Below are 17191 nucleotides of genomic sequence, written 5' to 3'. Positions count from 1 at the left end.
ACATGAGCTGAAAGGAAAAGTGATGTCACTCTATTGTTTCAAAAAAGAGTGGTCTTTATGAGGTAAAGCTGGGGATTAGCACTAGCCTACTGTACCCTGTGATGTGCCTGCGGCACTAAACTCCCATTGACATGCTCAGGCACACACGAGGTCAGAGGTCAGACCGCGAGCGTGAGGTCGCACTCGTAAAAGTGACCAGTGTTTGGGACAAGTTTACAGAGAACAATGTGAGTGCAGCCGCAGACCCAGCCTGTCAGCGTTGTGTAGGCTGGACTTGTCCCAGGGCCAACTTCCAGCTCACTTTTACTGTACGATGTACTGCTGAATGTGCCTCTTTCATCTGGCTTTGCTAGAGTGAGTGTTTAATGTTTATGATGTTGTCAGCGTGGATACATACAGAAAGGAAAATCATCATCAACAAAACTAAATTTCTATTCTAAGTCAGACAGCAGTGTAAGCAAAAATGACCAGGTCTCCCTCCCCACGGACACTTGCTCCTACATGGTAGTACAAAGACACTACTAGAAAAAACATGCTCAAAATGAGGCATTTAGGTGGTGTTTAAAAGTAGCAGTAATGAAACCAGCCATGCGTCTTAAGTTTTACACACAGAATTTCTGAAGCATACTGTGCACCGGTGACCACATGAAAGTGCAAAGTAACAGTTTAACTTAAACAAAGCACACTGAGCCGTCGCATATGTTTACTGTACATCTGCTGCTTTGTAATGTAAAGTGAAATGGGAGACATGGAAAAATGAAAGGGAATGAGAATTTTATTATGGGTTCCTGTTTTTTGTTTGAACATAAAGATGCACTTTTCTGCCACACTTCTTCAGCTTGTTTCGTGGTAATATTAGGTTTCCATACGCACACTTACATACACCATATACAACACTGTAGTGAAGCCTATGTCGTGAGAAAAATTCAAAGTTAAACAAGATAACCCCTCATGTTTGTACGTCCATATTTGAACAACATACACAAACTGCCATGGCTTTTTAGGATCTTTAATTATCTTCCTCAAGCCCAAAATAAACCTCCTCTATTTGCCTCCATCGTCTAAATGATCTTTACATTCCTTTTATAACAAAATTACCCCTTTTTCCAGTGCACATGTCTTTATTTGGGTAGGCACGGGCTTGGGCCCTAAACAGATCTTGAACTAAGGAGATCCTTTGGCCTGATATGACACAGTTTGACATGCGTTTTAAACTATAACAAATACAAGCCCATTACTGCAGTTTCGCCAAGTAACAGGTGGAGGCTCTGGCGTTACGCAACAGCAGAGTCTGGAAGTCAGGGTTAAAGTGGATTTCTGTGTGCATATAAAAATATCTGCACAGGTTTTTAAGTGGCTTTGCGGTGCTCTGTATTTAGAGACTCATTCATGTGGCACTTTCTGGCTCCCTGCTCGCTCCTGCACTTCCATATCTCTTCTCCTTCACTGTCAATGCCCCTGTCATACACTAAGTTATTCACTTTCACTGATTTTGCATAGCTATTTTGAATAAAAACAACTTTTACTGTTAACTGTTACTGTTGTATTGAAGTAGCTCTTATTATCTCCTAGTTTACACAAGCCACAATATGTACCACAGTGTGTGATGTAGCATATGTTATCATTACCACTGATTTATTCAAAGCTTTGCTCCAGCTTCAAATGTAAAATGGGAAATCCCTGTATGTCGGGTTAATGTAATGGCCACTTGTGTAATAAAAACAGCCTGGTCCGTTGAATCCCTGATTATGGACCTAACTATGGGTCACAGAAAGGTTAAATATGCAGTAATTTAAAGGTCAACTTTTTACATAAAAAATCTGCATCAGTGCTCATGACGCAATCAATCTGACCTGCAATGAGGATGTGATGACATAAACCTATGTCCACAAAACAAAAAGCTATACATGAAATGCCCGTCACTATTTTGATTTAGGTGTGAGGAACATTCTACAAAACAGTTATGAAGTAACTTTTCTGCTTTTCTGTATTCACATATTTTATTTAACACATAAATCATGGAGTTAAAGGACAGACTTATTATGGCTGTAGCTGATGACCCTTTGCAAGCACTGGAGTAGACCTATTTAATTGCTCCCAGTGTTTCTATTAACAACATCTTTAACATAATTTGAATTGATTGGTTGGAACTAACAGGAACTCTTCTTCTACTTGGGTCACTGCAATTACATTTACATACTCATATCTCAGAGCGCTGAGTTGGGTAGGATAAAGGATCCATCTTATGGTTGCACCGTAATGACACCACTATTAGCCAAATGCACCAAGCTCTTTTGTTATTTATCACTGTCAGAAGTTTCATGTAGTTATGAACTGAATTACTTACAATGTTGCATGTAGCAAATCACTTTGCTATTTTGGGAATTGCATCCAGAAAATGCTTCCAGTGTGTTGAGTGAGGTCCTACATTTTTCTACAAAAAAAACAGAAGTGACCTTCATGAAGTTACATTATGCAGCCTCCAATGGCCACATTTATTTACTGTGTCCAACTTATTTTTATCAAACATAATTCTATTCCTTCATAATTACACCTCAATGATGTTAATTACTTTGGTCTAAAATAATGAATGTGTTCTTACATTGTAGTTATTTTGGGCCTTGTTTACTATTTCATTGCAGTGTAAGTGTTCTTTGTGTTGCTGAAGACAGATGGAAGGCGAGACAGAATTGGTCCATGTTTGTTTGTGAGAGTGCAGAGGAGAACAACATGTTTCTGTGGCTGATGACCACAGACAGAGCCAGTATTGACTGTGTCCGCCTCTGATTGCACCAGTGCAATAACAAGAGTTTGGCTTCATTTGTAACAATCAGACTCGACTTAAACAGAATAAATCACAGTGGTACACACATGCATTCACACACACTCCCACACGTGTGAGCCGTGTGCCTGATGTTAGCCAGCTTCAGCCGGGTCGCTGTAGCCATAATAACTCTCAACAAATACTGCAGTAGCTACGCAGACCTCCCACTGCACTCAGTATTACCCTTACCCACTGACCAACTCCATACTGCCTTTGGCTAAACATTTATTTGTTCCTCGAATAAAATGTTTTGGCATTCAGTGTTTTTTAACAAGTACAGAATACAATTCAATATTAGTTGGCTTTCTAATCCAAAATAACAATGCAAAAGTACCAGTGACAGTTTGACTATAGTCACTGATCATTCAGTATTTAAAAACGTACATTATCCCTTACGTTTTTGAAAATAAAAGACAAATAGCAGGTTTAGTTTATGGTGAAATATACAAGGGGTCCTTAGCAGATACTGAGTTGGTCATGATGTCATCTCATGCTGCTCTGTGGCTTCAGTGTAGGTCCACTTGACATGGTGCAGTAAAACACCACAAAACAAAACTTCCTAGAACTCAGGAGGAGATGGAAGACACCCTCAGGTCCCACCATTAGCCCAGTTATATGTATATCTGGTTACTGCTGCTGCCATTCTTCACCACATACATTAAGGCCATTAAGTTTGGACAATGCAGAGTATGATAAATTACAGGAAGTAAAACACCGTACAGTATCCATATACAGTACAACAGTATGTAACTAAATAGGGACTTCTGTGACATTTTTTAATGATCTTGCGTAGGTGTGACATAAAGCAGAAGTTATTTCAATGTGTAGCCTAGAACTGTATAACAAAAAACATTGCACCCTGACATTGAACTGCAAGGCTAAAAGTTGAGGGCCGTGGCGCGCGCCTGTCTTTTCCATCTAAAACACATGATCATAATTATGAGAGGCATTACGTTAGCTTTAGCGGTTGAAGCCCTGTCAGTGATGGAGTGTAATGCGTATTCGGTTCCATTGTGTTTTTACTACTGAAACCCACTCGTCAACACTGTCACACGCTCAGGGCAAATGGCAAGTCAGTGCCTCTATAACTCAGATCATTAGTAAACGTTTTATCAGTGACATCTTTACCTGTCCCTTCTCAACTTTCACCTACTGATTCACTACCGTCATAACTTCTTATTTCCACTCCCAAGTTTTTTTCCCAAAAAGCAGGGTGTGTTTTTGATTAGTGCTTCCATGTAAACTAGGGCTGCAAGATTTCAAAAATAATAATAAAATCGCGATTAGATTTGAGGATATGTTTAAAAAGTATGATTCTGCTCAGAGTACGCCTGTCACGATAAAGAAAATTTAAACCACGATATAAATTTCTACTGAGATAAACGATAATATTGAAACTACTTCATGCCGCTGACACAAAAACGATAAAGCAGGATTATCCCAGTAAGCAAATGTTTAGATACAGCAACATTAAAAGGCCTGAGGAGCACGAAATAAATAGCAGAATGAAGCAATAATTAGCCATGTAAATTACTTTTTCAACTCTCTGGAGCTCAAATCGTTTCGTGTTACATCAAAAATAACAAAAATCTCACCTCTAAATTGTAAAGAAAATGTGCAAACGATAAACATTGAGCCCCAAAATATATTGCCCCAGCTTTATATACTGAATGATAAGTCGATATAGGGACAGGCCTAGATCAGAGTGCACATTCTAACAAATCCATGCTCAATATTTCATCAATATTTGAGAGAAGACTGAAATATAAACTGCTAAAATAATCCTATGCATTTCAGAATGTTTGCAACAGTCTAAATTACATATATGTTATTCTTTGCAGAGGGCATTTTATCATTGAAATAAGTCTTTGCAATTACATCATTATGGCAACTCAAACTGTTCGTTTTGATACTGATATATATCGTGCAGCCACAGTGTAGACCCAAACTGTGATTACACACTGTGGGTCTGTTAAAATACCACCATTGCCATTAGGGTTGTAATATTTAGCGTGAGGCTGCCAATCTTGACAGTAAATAAGTTATATAGGGACTACAGAGCCGTTTTAAAACCTCAAGAGAAACGGAGCAGTGTTGACCTCCTGCTCACACAAACATTGAACATTTTACACACTTTATATCATATTTTTGAGGCGAAACCTTTCTCAAATTCTCCAATGAATGAAATTAATGGGATTCTCGCTTAACTGGAAGTGCCACTATAAAGAAAAAACTGTTTGGAGCATTTAGAGGAAAAAGTGTACAGGGTGGAATAAGGTCAGTATCTGCAGATATCTAGATGTGCATTGGTCTGTATACACAGACACATATAGAGGCCATTAACATAAGTAAATAAGGGAAAAGTTTGCTTCTCTTGCCTCGACATGAATGACTGCACTACTGTAGACAAATCCATGCACATTATGCTCAATCAGTCTGTCTCCGTTAAGTCTTGGGTAGACAACATACAAAGCACACACTGCTATTAGTGCTGAAAATAAACAGGTCAAGGGAAATGTTCTTGAATGCAACACGGCTACTTCGCCTTCACCTTCATTTGTGCGGCTAAATTACTACCACATGCAGCCTCTGTGCTATTTCACTGCAAACATATAAAAATACTTTATACAGTATAAAAAAACTACAAGCCCCCAGCCTCCCACGAACTTTTCACAGGCTGCAACCCCACGGCGAGCTAGTGCGCTGGTAAGCTGTAAGAAGTAGCACAGCGAATGGGAAAGGTGTCAGTGCTGTGGATTTTAAAAGCATTGTACCGTGCACAGCTGAACACGCATTAGCATTCACAAGCTCTATTATGTTTTACTGGGCAAAACCGGCTAGCACAAGGAAAAAACAAAATGAGTTGTATATACAAGAATTTGATTTATACTTAAGGATTATAGATATGCTTATTGTTCAAATGTGGCCACGCTCAATACTATGATATTATTGTCACCCACAAGTCAAGACAGTCGGCTGCCACACATTTAAACATCGTGGGAGCTCATAAAACTATCTCACGAAACCAGTGTGATTTGTATTCATATTTTGTTCATGTGTTTCATCGTTTTTCTTCCCTTTATCTTTTTCCTCATTCGCTCTAGCTTTGGTTTTCATGTATCTCCACACTGTGTACTTATCTAAATATGTCCTGGGACCGAGCGGCTCTGCAGTCTGGCCTGTGGGAAATACACACTCGCAAAAGCCGCTGAGAGCTGCCTTATTTTAGAGGCTCACCAGTTTGGTCCCCAAGTTTTTCTTTCCTTAAGCTTCAGTTCAAATAGAAACCAACATGGGCTCTGTGGTGCAGCTCTGTCAAGGGACCCAGTAAGCGCCTGTTCATCCAGCTGACCTAGCCATGTAAAGCTATCCATCTTTCCTTTGTTTTTTTTCCAGCACTAGGAAGGGGCTGGTACAGTAGGATAAGCCCTGTGGTGCAGCTCAATTATGGGGATCTATACCACCCTATTAAATCTGGAGATGTAGTAATGTTGGTCACCTTCAGACTCAGGGGAGAAGCTCATGTTAATGCAGTGGTTAAATCAATACAACACATGAATGAAAGATTACACAGATTAAGTAGACTGTAAATCAGGTTCAAGGTGGAAATGGTGGGTAAATGTGTATTTTATAAGGTGATACTCATGATTTTATACATACCTAATGCTTTACTTTAGTAACGTGTAATACTGTGTAAATTGGTGTGAGCCAGAGAGTGGACGGTGTGAATTGCTCTTATTGTTGACTGAAAGTAATTGCATTTTATAATTTAATGTAAATCAGGGACTACAGATGGAAACTAGGTATTTAACTATAATCTGGTGTGGAACATCTCTGTTTGATGAGCTTAATGTCTCTGTACACTGTCCCTTTAAATAAAGACCAAACTAAAGCTAATCTAAAGAAAATGCTATATATGATAATTAGACAATCCTGCCCAAAATGGTGGACACTGAATGCTGCAGTGCTCTTCACCAGTTCAGACAAATTTACCCTAAAAGAAAACAAAGTCTAAACAAATCTATAATTATTAACTATCCCATTGTATCTATTGGATACAGAAAACATCTAGAATCACGGAGAGAGAGGCACAATCTTTATTTGAAACGTTGTACAGTTTTGAATATACATGCAAAGTCCGTGGTACTAAATCAGCAGGAGTTATCGTGTGAAAAAGGGAGTGAGAAAGAGAGAGAGATGTGCTTACTTCTGTGTATTTGTATGTAAGACATGAATTTGTTCCTTGCCAGATTCCAATGGCGTGAAAAGCAAACAAAAAGCCTGGAGCCTGGTGACAAGAAAACAATGTAACCATTCCTGACAAGCTGCACAAACATGGAAGCTATTGGCTCTGTTTGTGTTTAGCAAAAATGCATCACAAGTATGTCAATGATTGAAAAAAGGTACTAATAACGGACAAAGATAAGACGGACTGTTCTGCAGCCAATCAGTGGCCGGGCAGAACGCTCCCACTTCCTGTAACACTAACCATAACATTCCAGCAGGTAAACTATGGCAGTCGCCTCTAAATGGACAATTAGACAAGATTAAAGGCAAACTCCTCGTCTTTCTCCATTAACTTAATTAGGAGGAAAAGACATCTCAAATGACCCTCTGCTCTCCACATCCAGCCCAATATCCAAATTCATTCTTTTCTCCTTTTCTCCCTTTTTTCATTAACGCAGTCATGTTTAAGTTACTATTGAGGGCAAAGGGGGTTTAAGCCACACTATTACTCATTGGTCCTATACATTTCGAGGTTAAGTGACTTGTTTATTGGCCAGAGGTAGAAAGTAACTTGAAACTTTTACTCAACTCACTATATATAGTTTTTTATATGTAAAATGCATTTCAAGTTGTCCCTGTACATGCCTTCTTATCTTTAGTTTTTTGTTTTTTTCTGGGTCACCACAGCAGATATGCGTGTCATGTCAGTTTTATTCCGGGTGGTGGTTAAATTTTAATAGCCATATCTCCAGTAGGTTGAACAGTAACGAAATAAAGAGTTCAAATGATAGGCAAAACGTTTCCCATCATTACTGGACAGAATTTTACACTTCCTCTATGTCTCAAAGAAGATTGTATAAATAACGTATATGCTTAATTTTTTCCTCTTCAAGCTGCTTCGCTCCCTTGATGCCATACGTGTTTACTTATGTACTTTTTTAGAACATGGTAGCAGTGGCAGATATTTTTACCACTCAAAACTCAGAGAAATCCCTCACCTGCGCCCCTGTAGACACAAACTTGCTTGTCTTTCCATTAAGCTTACAAAACCCTTTTAGGCTGGAGTTAATGGGCAGAACGTCCCTGCTGAGACCCATTTATGGGATGTGGTGAGGGCAGCGACGGAGCACGGCAGCAGAGTTAAGAATAGGATGCAGATGAAAGGGGCTAAAAGTGGCAAGTCATCATTCTTTTTATTTTTCCAAAACACAGACCAATAAAACAAAGTCTCTGTCTGTCCCAACTAGTAATGTGACCAAATAGGTTTAGTTGAAGAAGTAAGGGAGTTGTGACTAACTTTTATTTCGAATTAACGTGGGTGAGAGTGGTAAAGTCAGACGTATTAGAAACAACACTGACCGTGCACTGTTTGGATTTATTGTTGGTTGCTGGTTGTGTAGTTGGTCCTTATTCAGTTGTAATTGTCCCTTGCAGTTTTACTAGCTGTACACCAGTCCAAAACTGTTCAAGTGTTGCAAATAGCATTATGTAATTGGATATGTTTATTCAATTAGCTTCAGATCCGGTATTTAGTTTCTCCGTTGGGAAAGTTGACTTAAAACACTATGGGCCCCAAGTAATTATTTGTTTGGATTGAAGCAAGAATTAGCATGATGACCAAGTTAGCGTTGAGGGTAGGGGATGACTGGTGGCACAGCGGTCAATATTTCTCTTTCTGCAACAAGGATAAGGGGTAATTCTTTAGACTGGCTGATTATGATCCCAGATTGGAATTTGCATATGATCCAGCTGTGTTCACAAAATTAGGTGTACACCCCAACTCACACCCCTATGGTTTTCATAATTTGTTTAAAGTTTCTAATACAAATCTCCAGCCACACGTGAAGCTTGGGGGCCACTAACATCTGTGAGACATATTGCAAAGTCACCTCTTCTCCAGCAGCGTCACAGTGTTTTTATTCAGTGGGTTCATAAATGTTGTACGTTGGTCCGATTCTTCCTCCTCCGTTATGTAATATTTATCAGTAGAGGCCCCTGCAGAGCTCCAGCGGTTAGCAGGAAATATCTCTCCACTCTGATGTAGCTCTCATTTGTCATCTTCCTCGCACTGCAAACCAATCAGCTGTAACCTGAGAGCCTATAATGGGACGAAGATGCTTCATGACGACCTGGCAATAAAGCAAAGATGGCGGATGTGTGCACGCAACAGACACGAGAACGTCCAACAAGCATAAATCGTGAAAAACTTCTTACGTTGCGATTTTTAGACGAGCCACTTAGCAAAACAAACCTCCTGATAGACTGTGGTGTTCGGCGGCGCTAGTGGCTACCGGTTAGCTTCCAAGTGAGCGGGATTAAGAATGGCGCTTTTTAAGTCACAAATCAAATGGACTTTAAGAAGCTGCTGTGTGTTTGTAAAAGTTACACGACCTCAAACCCCAAACCCACAAACTTCACTGGTCCATCCATCTCCCTCACCTCCAGTATCTATGTTTGACCAGCCCCCCGCTGAGCACCTCCGCCTCCAGAGCCCACAAAAGTCCTATCATTCTACCAGTCCGTGACAGGACATTCATCCACCCTTCTGACCTCCCCAAAAACAATCTATCTTTGTCAGCAGTTTCTAACTTCTCAATTAGAAATTCACAAACTCTATTTTTCATCTTCAGTTTTCGCGGTATCAGAGATTTATGTATCAATAAACACATTTTAATAATGTTCATGATTTTTTTGTCAACATTTGTTAGCAAAAGTCAAATGTGATTATAATGGGAGACCAGATGTGATTTGCATTGGAGCAGATTTAGGGGGTGAATCATGGTTTAGAAATCCATGGTCTTGAGTCTTATACAACAAACATTCATCTGACCCAAATGTCTGCAGCAATGTTGTCTTTCTATTTCAAAATTAGATGAGCATTCGAATAGCATTAGTACATTCCTAATTATAAAGTTTAATAGTTCAAACTAGATGCTTTTTGATCACAGCAAGATCTGGTAAGAACTGTTATCCGTTTTGATACCTCTTGCCCTCATCTCCCACAGTCACTGGGTCTAAATCAGCCCAATCTGTGCCTGGTTTTCCCCCCAGAACGTGGTCCAGCTTCTCCCCTCTCCAAACCTCAGACCGCAGCGCTTTAATAGGAGGGTTAAGAGGTAATTCCTATCGCACTACCATCATTTAATACCTAACCAAGGTTGACAGAAGAGAAGGTTACGAACCCCAAACCAAAAAAGCCACCAGCAAAACCCCCTGTCTCCTCCATCTTACCCTCCTGCTGCGATTATGGCCCATCAGAATACCCCACTGCCTTGTCTACGCAATTCCTTCATTTGCAGAGAAAAGCAAGCCATGCATTGGGTAGAAACACAAAATTAGGGAGAAAACATAAAAAAGTAGTACAAAAACACAAGGAAAGCAGCAGGAAACTCCAGACACTGTAATTTAGTTTGTGCTGATGGCAAACAGGGGATATAAAGAACACGAGATTTATAATGTTAAGTTTGGAACAAGTTGAGCCTTTCCATTCTCAAAAGGAGTTGTCTATTGGGATCTATACTGAAGCCGGTGATAAATATAAACTATCAAGAACAATTAGAGGTTTGAGAGGACAGTAAGCTGAGTACTGTAATAAGCCATGTTTTCATTGCGGTGCAGCAGAAAGAGCGGGTGCTAAGTGTCCAAAACGCAAACTTTCAAAATGTTGTCAAATTCTAATTACATCAAAAAGACCCTGAACTTTCTTTTTTTTTTAATTTGAAACAGATGGGTTTACATGTGTAGTAAGGACCCATGAACTAAAACCGATCTCTTGCTCAGGGCAATGCCTTTGGATCTGACTGACCGCTAATTTGACTTTGGTAATAGCAGGATTGATGATAATGCAACAGCAAGCACTTAACATTTTTGCTTTGATTGCACGGACACAACTGTCAACCTTTGATGTGCAGCTCAACCACCGAAGGCACTGTCACCTTCAACGCTTTTTTGTATATTTAAACTACGTCTATGCATTCATTTTTCTATATGCTGCATCAATGTAACTGCTACAACAAATAAAACAGCCACAAGCAGGACAGTGAATTTTGCCGAACACTCCAGCTCTAAAATTGCTTAGGAAACAACAAACCTATAAAAACTAAGCCATAGCTGTTACATTTATGTCTATATAATTTCTCCATGTGTGTTCCTTTCCACCCCAGAGTTTTGACTGCGTGTGAGATCCTGAGAGCTGCACTAAATGTACAAGACAATTTGCTCATAGCCATAACAGCTGAGTTAGCCGTCGTCGGTCATACATCTCACATCACCGCAAACATATGAAACACCAGATCTGACCTCCATTTCTGACCTCCGCGCCTCCTCTCTGCACCCCACTGTGGAGCAGATTTCATCTTTCTGTGGCTTTTCACAATAAGAGAGTGGCACCAAAATTACAGGCTGATTTATGCTCATGGGCCACTATTATTACTCCAACAGTCTATTCCCGATTTCCCTGATAAAATGAATGTTACTGTATAATAGTGAAAATGGTCCTTGGAGAGCAGTACGCGTCTTGAAATAATATCACTACTGTCGACTAAAATGGTTTCATGTTCTTATAAAAAAGAGGTAGGAAGTTGTAGTAGTTGCCAAACCTTACAAATGAACAGAATAGTGTTGTCAGTTATGCTGAAATTTCAAACTCAATTTGTATTTTAAGGAAAAAGCTTGATACTCAATACTGCAGACTAAGGTTGTCTTAAGTATAAAAAAACAGATACTAATCAATATTAAAACTAGTATTGAATCTAGATAGTAATTTGAGCAGGTATCGATACTAAAAAAGTCAAATTCACAGGACGGAAATGAACGTTTCCTGTATAGCTTTAGAATGATCTTGAGCTGTATCAGAACTATACACATAAGCCTACACTATAAGACCACATAGACCGCATAAGCCTACACTAGAACACCACATAGACGAGTACACAGATCACCTACCTGGGACTGAGGGATTACATAGATATGACACCACACGGTCATATAAAAGAAAGTACTATTACGTTTTTTATAATCATATTTCATTGTCTAAACAAAGAGTTTTTTTTATTGGTACAGAGACAAAATAACAGTAGCTGCTTTAATATCCCATGTGGTCTTCAGAAAAAAAACTCTTAAACAATAATCTGTGTATCATTACTTTTGACAATCCCAAAACAGACACAGTTATTTTGTTAAATTTTATCTTGCACATTCATAAAATGTCTTGCCGGAGGACACAACAACAGCTTTCAGAGGTAGGCAAAATCTATATCTATTGTTCACTCTAAAATAACAATTGAAGACATGCAGAGGTGACGAAATACAATCTACTTAAAATATATTACAAAAATACCTTTTCCAGAGAAATAGTGATTGTTTAGTGTGGTCAGAGTGCACACAGACATAACCTCTGTGCTAACTTTAGTGTGACCTCCATTTTGGTCCTCACACTGACACTTTGGGGCCAGAGCAATAAAACAAGAACACACTCTCAGTTCCACATTGTGCTGTTCTTATGGGCTGCCCAAAGTAAACAGCCATAAAGTCCAGAAGGTGTGTCACCCTTGAACCCAACCTGACAAAGACTCTCCGAGGATCCCAAAACACAAAAGCTGGAATCAAAAACGGGAGTGTAGACAGAGAAATAGCCACGGGGAGAGAAAGCAGAAAGGCTGTATGGTCATGTGGGGCCAAATAAGAAAAAGAGGGGGGGACGTGTGGGAATGTCAAATGAAAACGACTCATCAGCTGCAAGACTGCATCGCTGTGACCTCCGCATACACCCGGAATACTATGGGAAATCTCAATATTCCCGTATAAAAATTCCACAGCGGTCCAAGTAAAACACTCACTCCAGGCACACATTGACCATTCAAAAACCATACACCTTAAACAGCAGCACAGAGCGACGGTGTCAGGCGGTGCGGGATTTGAACCCTCAACCACACTGCGGCTGTGTTTTGCCGTGAGATCACATAACAGACATCAAACGAGGAGGAAGAGAAAGAGGAATAGACGTAAAGAGGGATGAGGAAGTATGCCGTATGGTACTCACAGCCGGCCCAGTTTGGGGTTGGACTGGAAGAGCAGCTCTGGGAGGAACTGAAGGCGGTTTCTGTTCAGCCGACTGTGGAGAGGGAGACAGGGTCAGGACAGAACAAAATGGATGCAGGTACGGATATAGGAAGTGTAATACAGGCTTCATCGTTTTAAAACCAGGCCCAGATGTCTGTCTGTGCAATGGCCATTATCACTGAATATTATGTAATTCAAGTTTTAAAGACCCTGTATCTGATCTGGTCTTAAAAACGTGAAAAACAGAACCTGTTAGCAGCTTTCAAAAGGTATTCTGTACTTATTTAACAAATCCTAGCATCGTAATTATTCACCGCTATGAATTTATAAGTGTTTAAGCCAACTTCTTCCATCATAGTAAAGCTAAAAACCACTAGCATGTTAAAAATGTACTTCCTGATTGTCAGATGATTTAGGTGGTTAGATTAGTCAAATTTTGATTCCACGAGCTGCGTTTATATCTGAACTGGGATAAAATTGTTGTTTTTTTCTCAACTACATGGAAAAAACCAGGTCTAACTACTTTAAATGTGTCTATACTTACCAAATGATGTATTATTCACCAAAGAATATGAACGTTTTGGAAAATTTGAACAGAAATAAACATTCTGGTGGGCCACTTGATTCTTAATTTTATGTCAATTCAGGCTCTGTGGAGAATTCTGTGGAGAATGCATAAACAAAACCCAACAATTTCATCCTTACATTGAAAACTCATTAGTGTGGACATGGACATAGTGGTAATTAAGATCAGAGACAGGCAGCGCACCTGAATCAGTCCTGTTTCCACTATATCTGCTGACAGAGCATCAAAGTTCAGCAGGTTATGGAGTCAAAGGTCAAACTCATGGGAAAGGCTGTGATTGTGACCCGCAGGTTATCACGCCGCGTTGGTGCATCTGATGTGACAGCGAGGGGGGCACCGCGATGTAAGCACTAAAAAGCAACTTATCACCGCACGGCTCTGACCTTTGCTTAAAGACGGGAGACGGTCTAAGGTTTCCTATCCTCCCTAAACGACCAGATGTGCTGATGCAGGGGAATACACCACTCAAAGCTCTTAATAACAAATAAACTAAATAATAAACTAAGGAAATTCAGTGCGCTTGGTCGGTATTTCATTTTACATTATTTCAGTGTGGATAAAAAAGATGGTTCAAACGTTGGATTTGACAATTATTCAGTATTGTCCAGAGAACGCCAGTGATTTCTATGTTTTTTGGGGATGCAAAGCGTGAAAAAAGGCAGAAATCTGGAGCTATATAACTAATAATTTTCTAATAGAACAGAGGAGAACAAGTGTGTAGGCGTAATCCTTATCAAACTACTAAAGCTAAAACATATGACTCATAAGGGAACAAATGATGCTAAGGAGGGCAAAAGGTCATGGGTCACAGAGTAAAATCAGAGCCAGAGAAGACACAGACACCCATCTTTTCACTCCGCTGATAATGATAATCAGAACCGGACTTTCACTCCTGTGTGTTAAATTCATATGCACCAGTGAAAATGATTGACCCTTTAATAAAACCTAAGTGTTTAAAGGCGGGATGGGCTAATATTACTAGAATGAGTCACTTGAGCACAAAGGCAAATCCTCGGTGTGTCTTAAAATAATAATTTAGATGGTCTTTTTGGAAAGCGCTGCTGCAAAGGCCAAATTATGTTTTAAAATGTTGAAACTAATGAAATGGGTGCAGAAATCAGGCAGACATATGATCCATGCGCGAAATAGCTGTTTATAACTCATGTTTTGACGTATACGTTCTCTCCTCAGTGGACGGCTACTTAAGCAGGGTATTTTTTCACATAGTAGCACCATAAATCACGCAGACTCAGCACCGGAGCCTATCACCCTGCGACCTTTGACCCCAGCAGCCAAGACATTAGACGCTACATCAGCTAAGCATTTTAGAAACGTTTCACTATCGCAAAGAGAAACACCTAAAAGTACTTGGTAAGGGTTATTATCAGACTAGTAAGCAGCATTAGTAGTAGTTCCCTTACTCTTTTGACCCATGACCTCGGTTGACATAAGCAAGGAAGAGGAATTTCACATAAAAGTGGCCCATCGTCTTTCAGGTTGTGCTATCTGATGTGGGATCTCTACAACATACACATGCTGGTGCCCTGAAGGGACAACTTTCACTGGACTGAAGCAGATTACAAGGCAGACTACAAGAAGCCGCATCATCGCTTTAAAGCCCCATCAAGTTTTCCCCATTCACATTAGAAAAGACAAAGAGAATGTTCAGGACACACTTAAAGCTGTGTGGACATGTGCTCGAGCTGCTACACTCTGTTGGCACTGCAGTGTTGGGAAAACTTTATGGAGCAATTAAAAAAGTTCATAAATCCTGTATTTTTTTTGTCACTGCTAAAATGAGGAGGAGTAGCCAGAGTATTCAAGTAGAGGTAACTAAGATTACTCTAGTATGGGCATTATAAATGGGTATATTACTACTAACTTATGTTCAGGATGTACTAGACAAACAGTTTACTCTTTATGTAGTGGTAGAAATTCAGACATGACGTGTTTGAGGGCTCTTAAAAAGCATCATTATTGACATGGGTAAACATAAAAAGGTCTGTCTAGTCTTCTTTGACAGCTAAATGTTTTTTGTTTTTTTTTTATTTAGCATAAACTCAGCATACATATTTAGCTTGCAATTACACGTAATACAAAATTGCACTGAAAGATTGGAATGAAAAGGTACACATGCTTATTCTATGTTTAGCACTGACTGTGTGTGTGTGTGTGCATATGTGTGTGTGTTGTAGGATACTGTGTGCATGCTGACACTTCTCTGTGTTGACTGAAGCCTAACTGTGAGCTCATACAACACATAGGCCCAAAGAGGAGGAGGCACCCACCAGATTCTGAGGGCTGGTGTGAAGTGCAGAGCGTTCAGGTAAAATGTGGGTTAGTATATCCTGTCAGTACCATGACACAGGGAGAGGACTGCTTATTTTACACATTAAGTTTACAATATTATTTATGTATTTTTTGATTGGCATGTTGAATTCTTTAAAGGCCATTAGGAAATCCTTATTGCCAACTCAAATATACAACAAAAAATATACATGTAAACGTTTAATACTCTCTAACTAACTTCAGTGCAATTGAAATATTACTGAATTTAACTCATTTTATTAAAGAATCAATTACAAATTCTACATTCCTACCAGGTCTTCACTTCAAATTATCGAGCTACCGATCAGCTGCAGGCGTCTGTTTATCCAAGCTTTGATTTTATACAAAGTACCATATCTGTGTAATCCCTCAGTCGTCCAGGTCTGATCCATAGTAAAAGCCGAAGTTAAATCTACAGGATCAACTGGACAAAACGTTGTAGGATTGAAGATGTGAAGGAGGGGCTACATCCCTTCAGACAGATATAAGGCGGTGTCCATCAGCAGAACTGAACTTGGATGATCAGCGAAGCGTCTTCACTCCTACAACATTTTGTCCAGTTGATAGATTTAACTTCGGCTTTTACTACAAAGTACCATAGTATATAGTATTTAATGGATAAGATGCGATGATCTTTTTATTGTCTCCAAATGGTGAAATTCGAATGGCACATGGAAAAATATGTTACGTTAAAGTATACTTACAGTCTCTCCAGAAGTCTGAGATCTTGGAAGGCTCCTCTTTCGATAACACTCATTTGGTTGTCCTCCAGGTGACTGAATCCAAAACAAACAAGAAAGTAAAATAGATCAGAAAACAAGTTGAGCGTAATAAGAAATACTTTTGTGTCAGTAAAGGTACATTGAGGGGATATGGAAAAGACTGAATCAAAATCTGACAAATCGATTTTTCCGGCATTGCGTCGCCTGCCAAAAGGATATAGACACATTTCAAACATTGAGCGAGACAGTTTCCTAAAGGATGGATTCATAAACAAGCCGAGTGTGCGGGGAGATGTTTCTGGCGTGGAGCACCGGGTTGCAGAATTTCATGAATGTCACTATATACACATCCAAAACAAACAGCAGAAGACCCATCCCTCGTTCAAATTTTCTGAGAATATTGACTTGTTATCTTTATACTGGCTTAGTAACAGAGTTCACAAT

The 17191-nt window shown here is 39.6% G+C and overlaps 1 protein-coding gene across 1 annotated transcript in view; it reads right to left on the bottom strand.

Annotated features, from left to right (window-relative positions):
* The window catches only part of slit3 (slit homolog 3 (Drosophila)), a 199544-nt gene that overhangs the window by 162944 nt on the left and 19409 nt on the right, over nt 1–17191 (bottom strand). Inside the window, exons 3-4 of the mRNA XM_033974025.2 lie at nt 16730–16801; nt 13092–13163 (exon numbers count right to left, since the gene is read on the bottom strand). Of these exons, the coding sequence (XP_033829916.1) occupies nt 13092–13163; nt 16730–16801 (144 nt within the window). The remainder of the gene's footprint in view (nt 1–13091; nt 13164–16729; nt 16802–17191) is intronic.

The sequence above is a fragment of the Periophthalmus magnuspinnatus genome, chromosome 10, assembly GCF_009829125.3.
Source record: "Periophthalmus magnuspinnatus isolate fPerMag1 chromosome 10, fPerMag1.2.pri, whole genome shotgun sequence".
Taxonomy (NCBI): Eukaryota; Metazoa; Chordata; class Actinopteri; order Gobiiformes; family Gobiidae; genus Periophthalmus; species Periophthalmus magnuspinnatus.
This window is presented reverse-complemented; position numbering and strand designations above follow the sequence as displayed.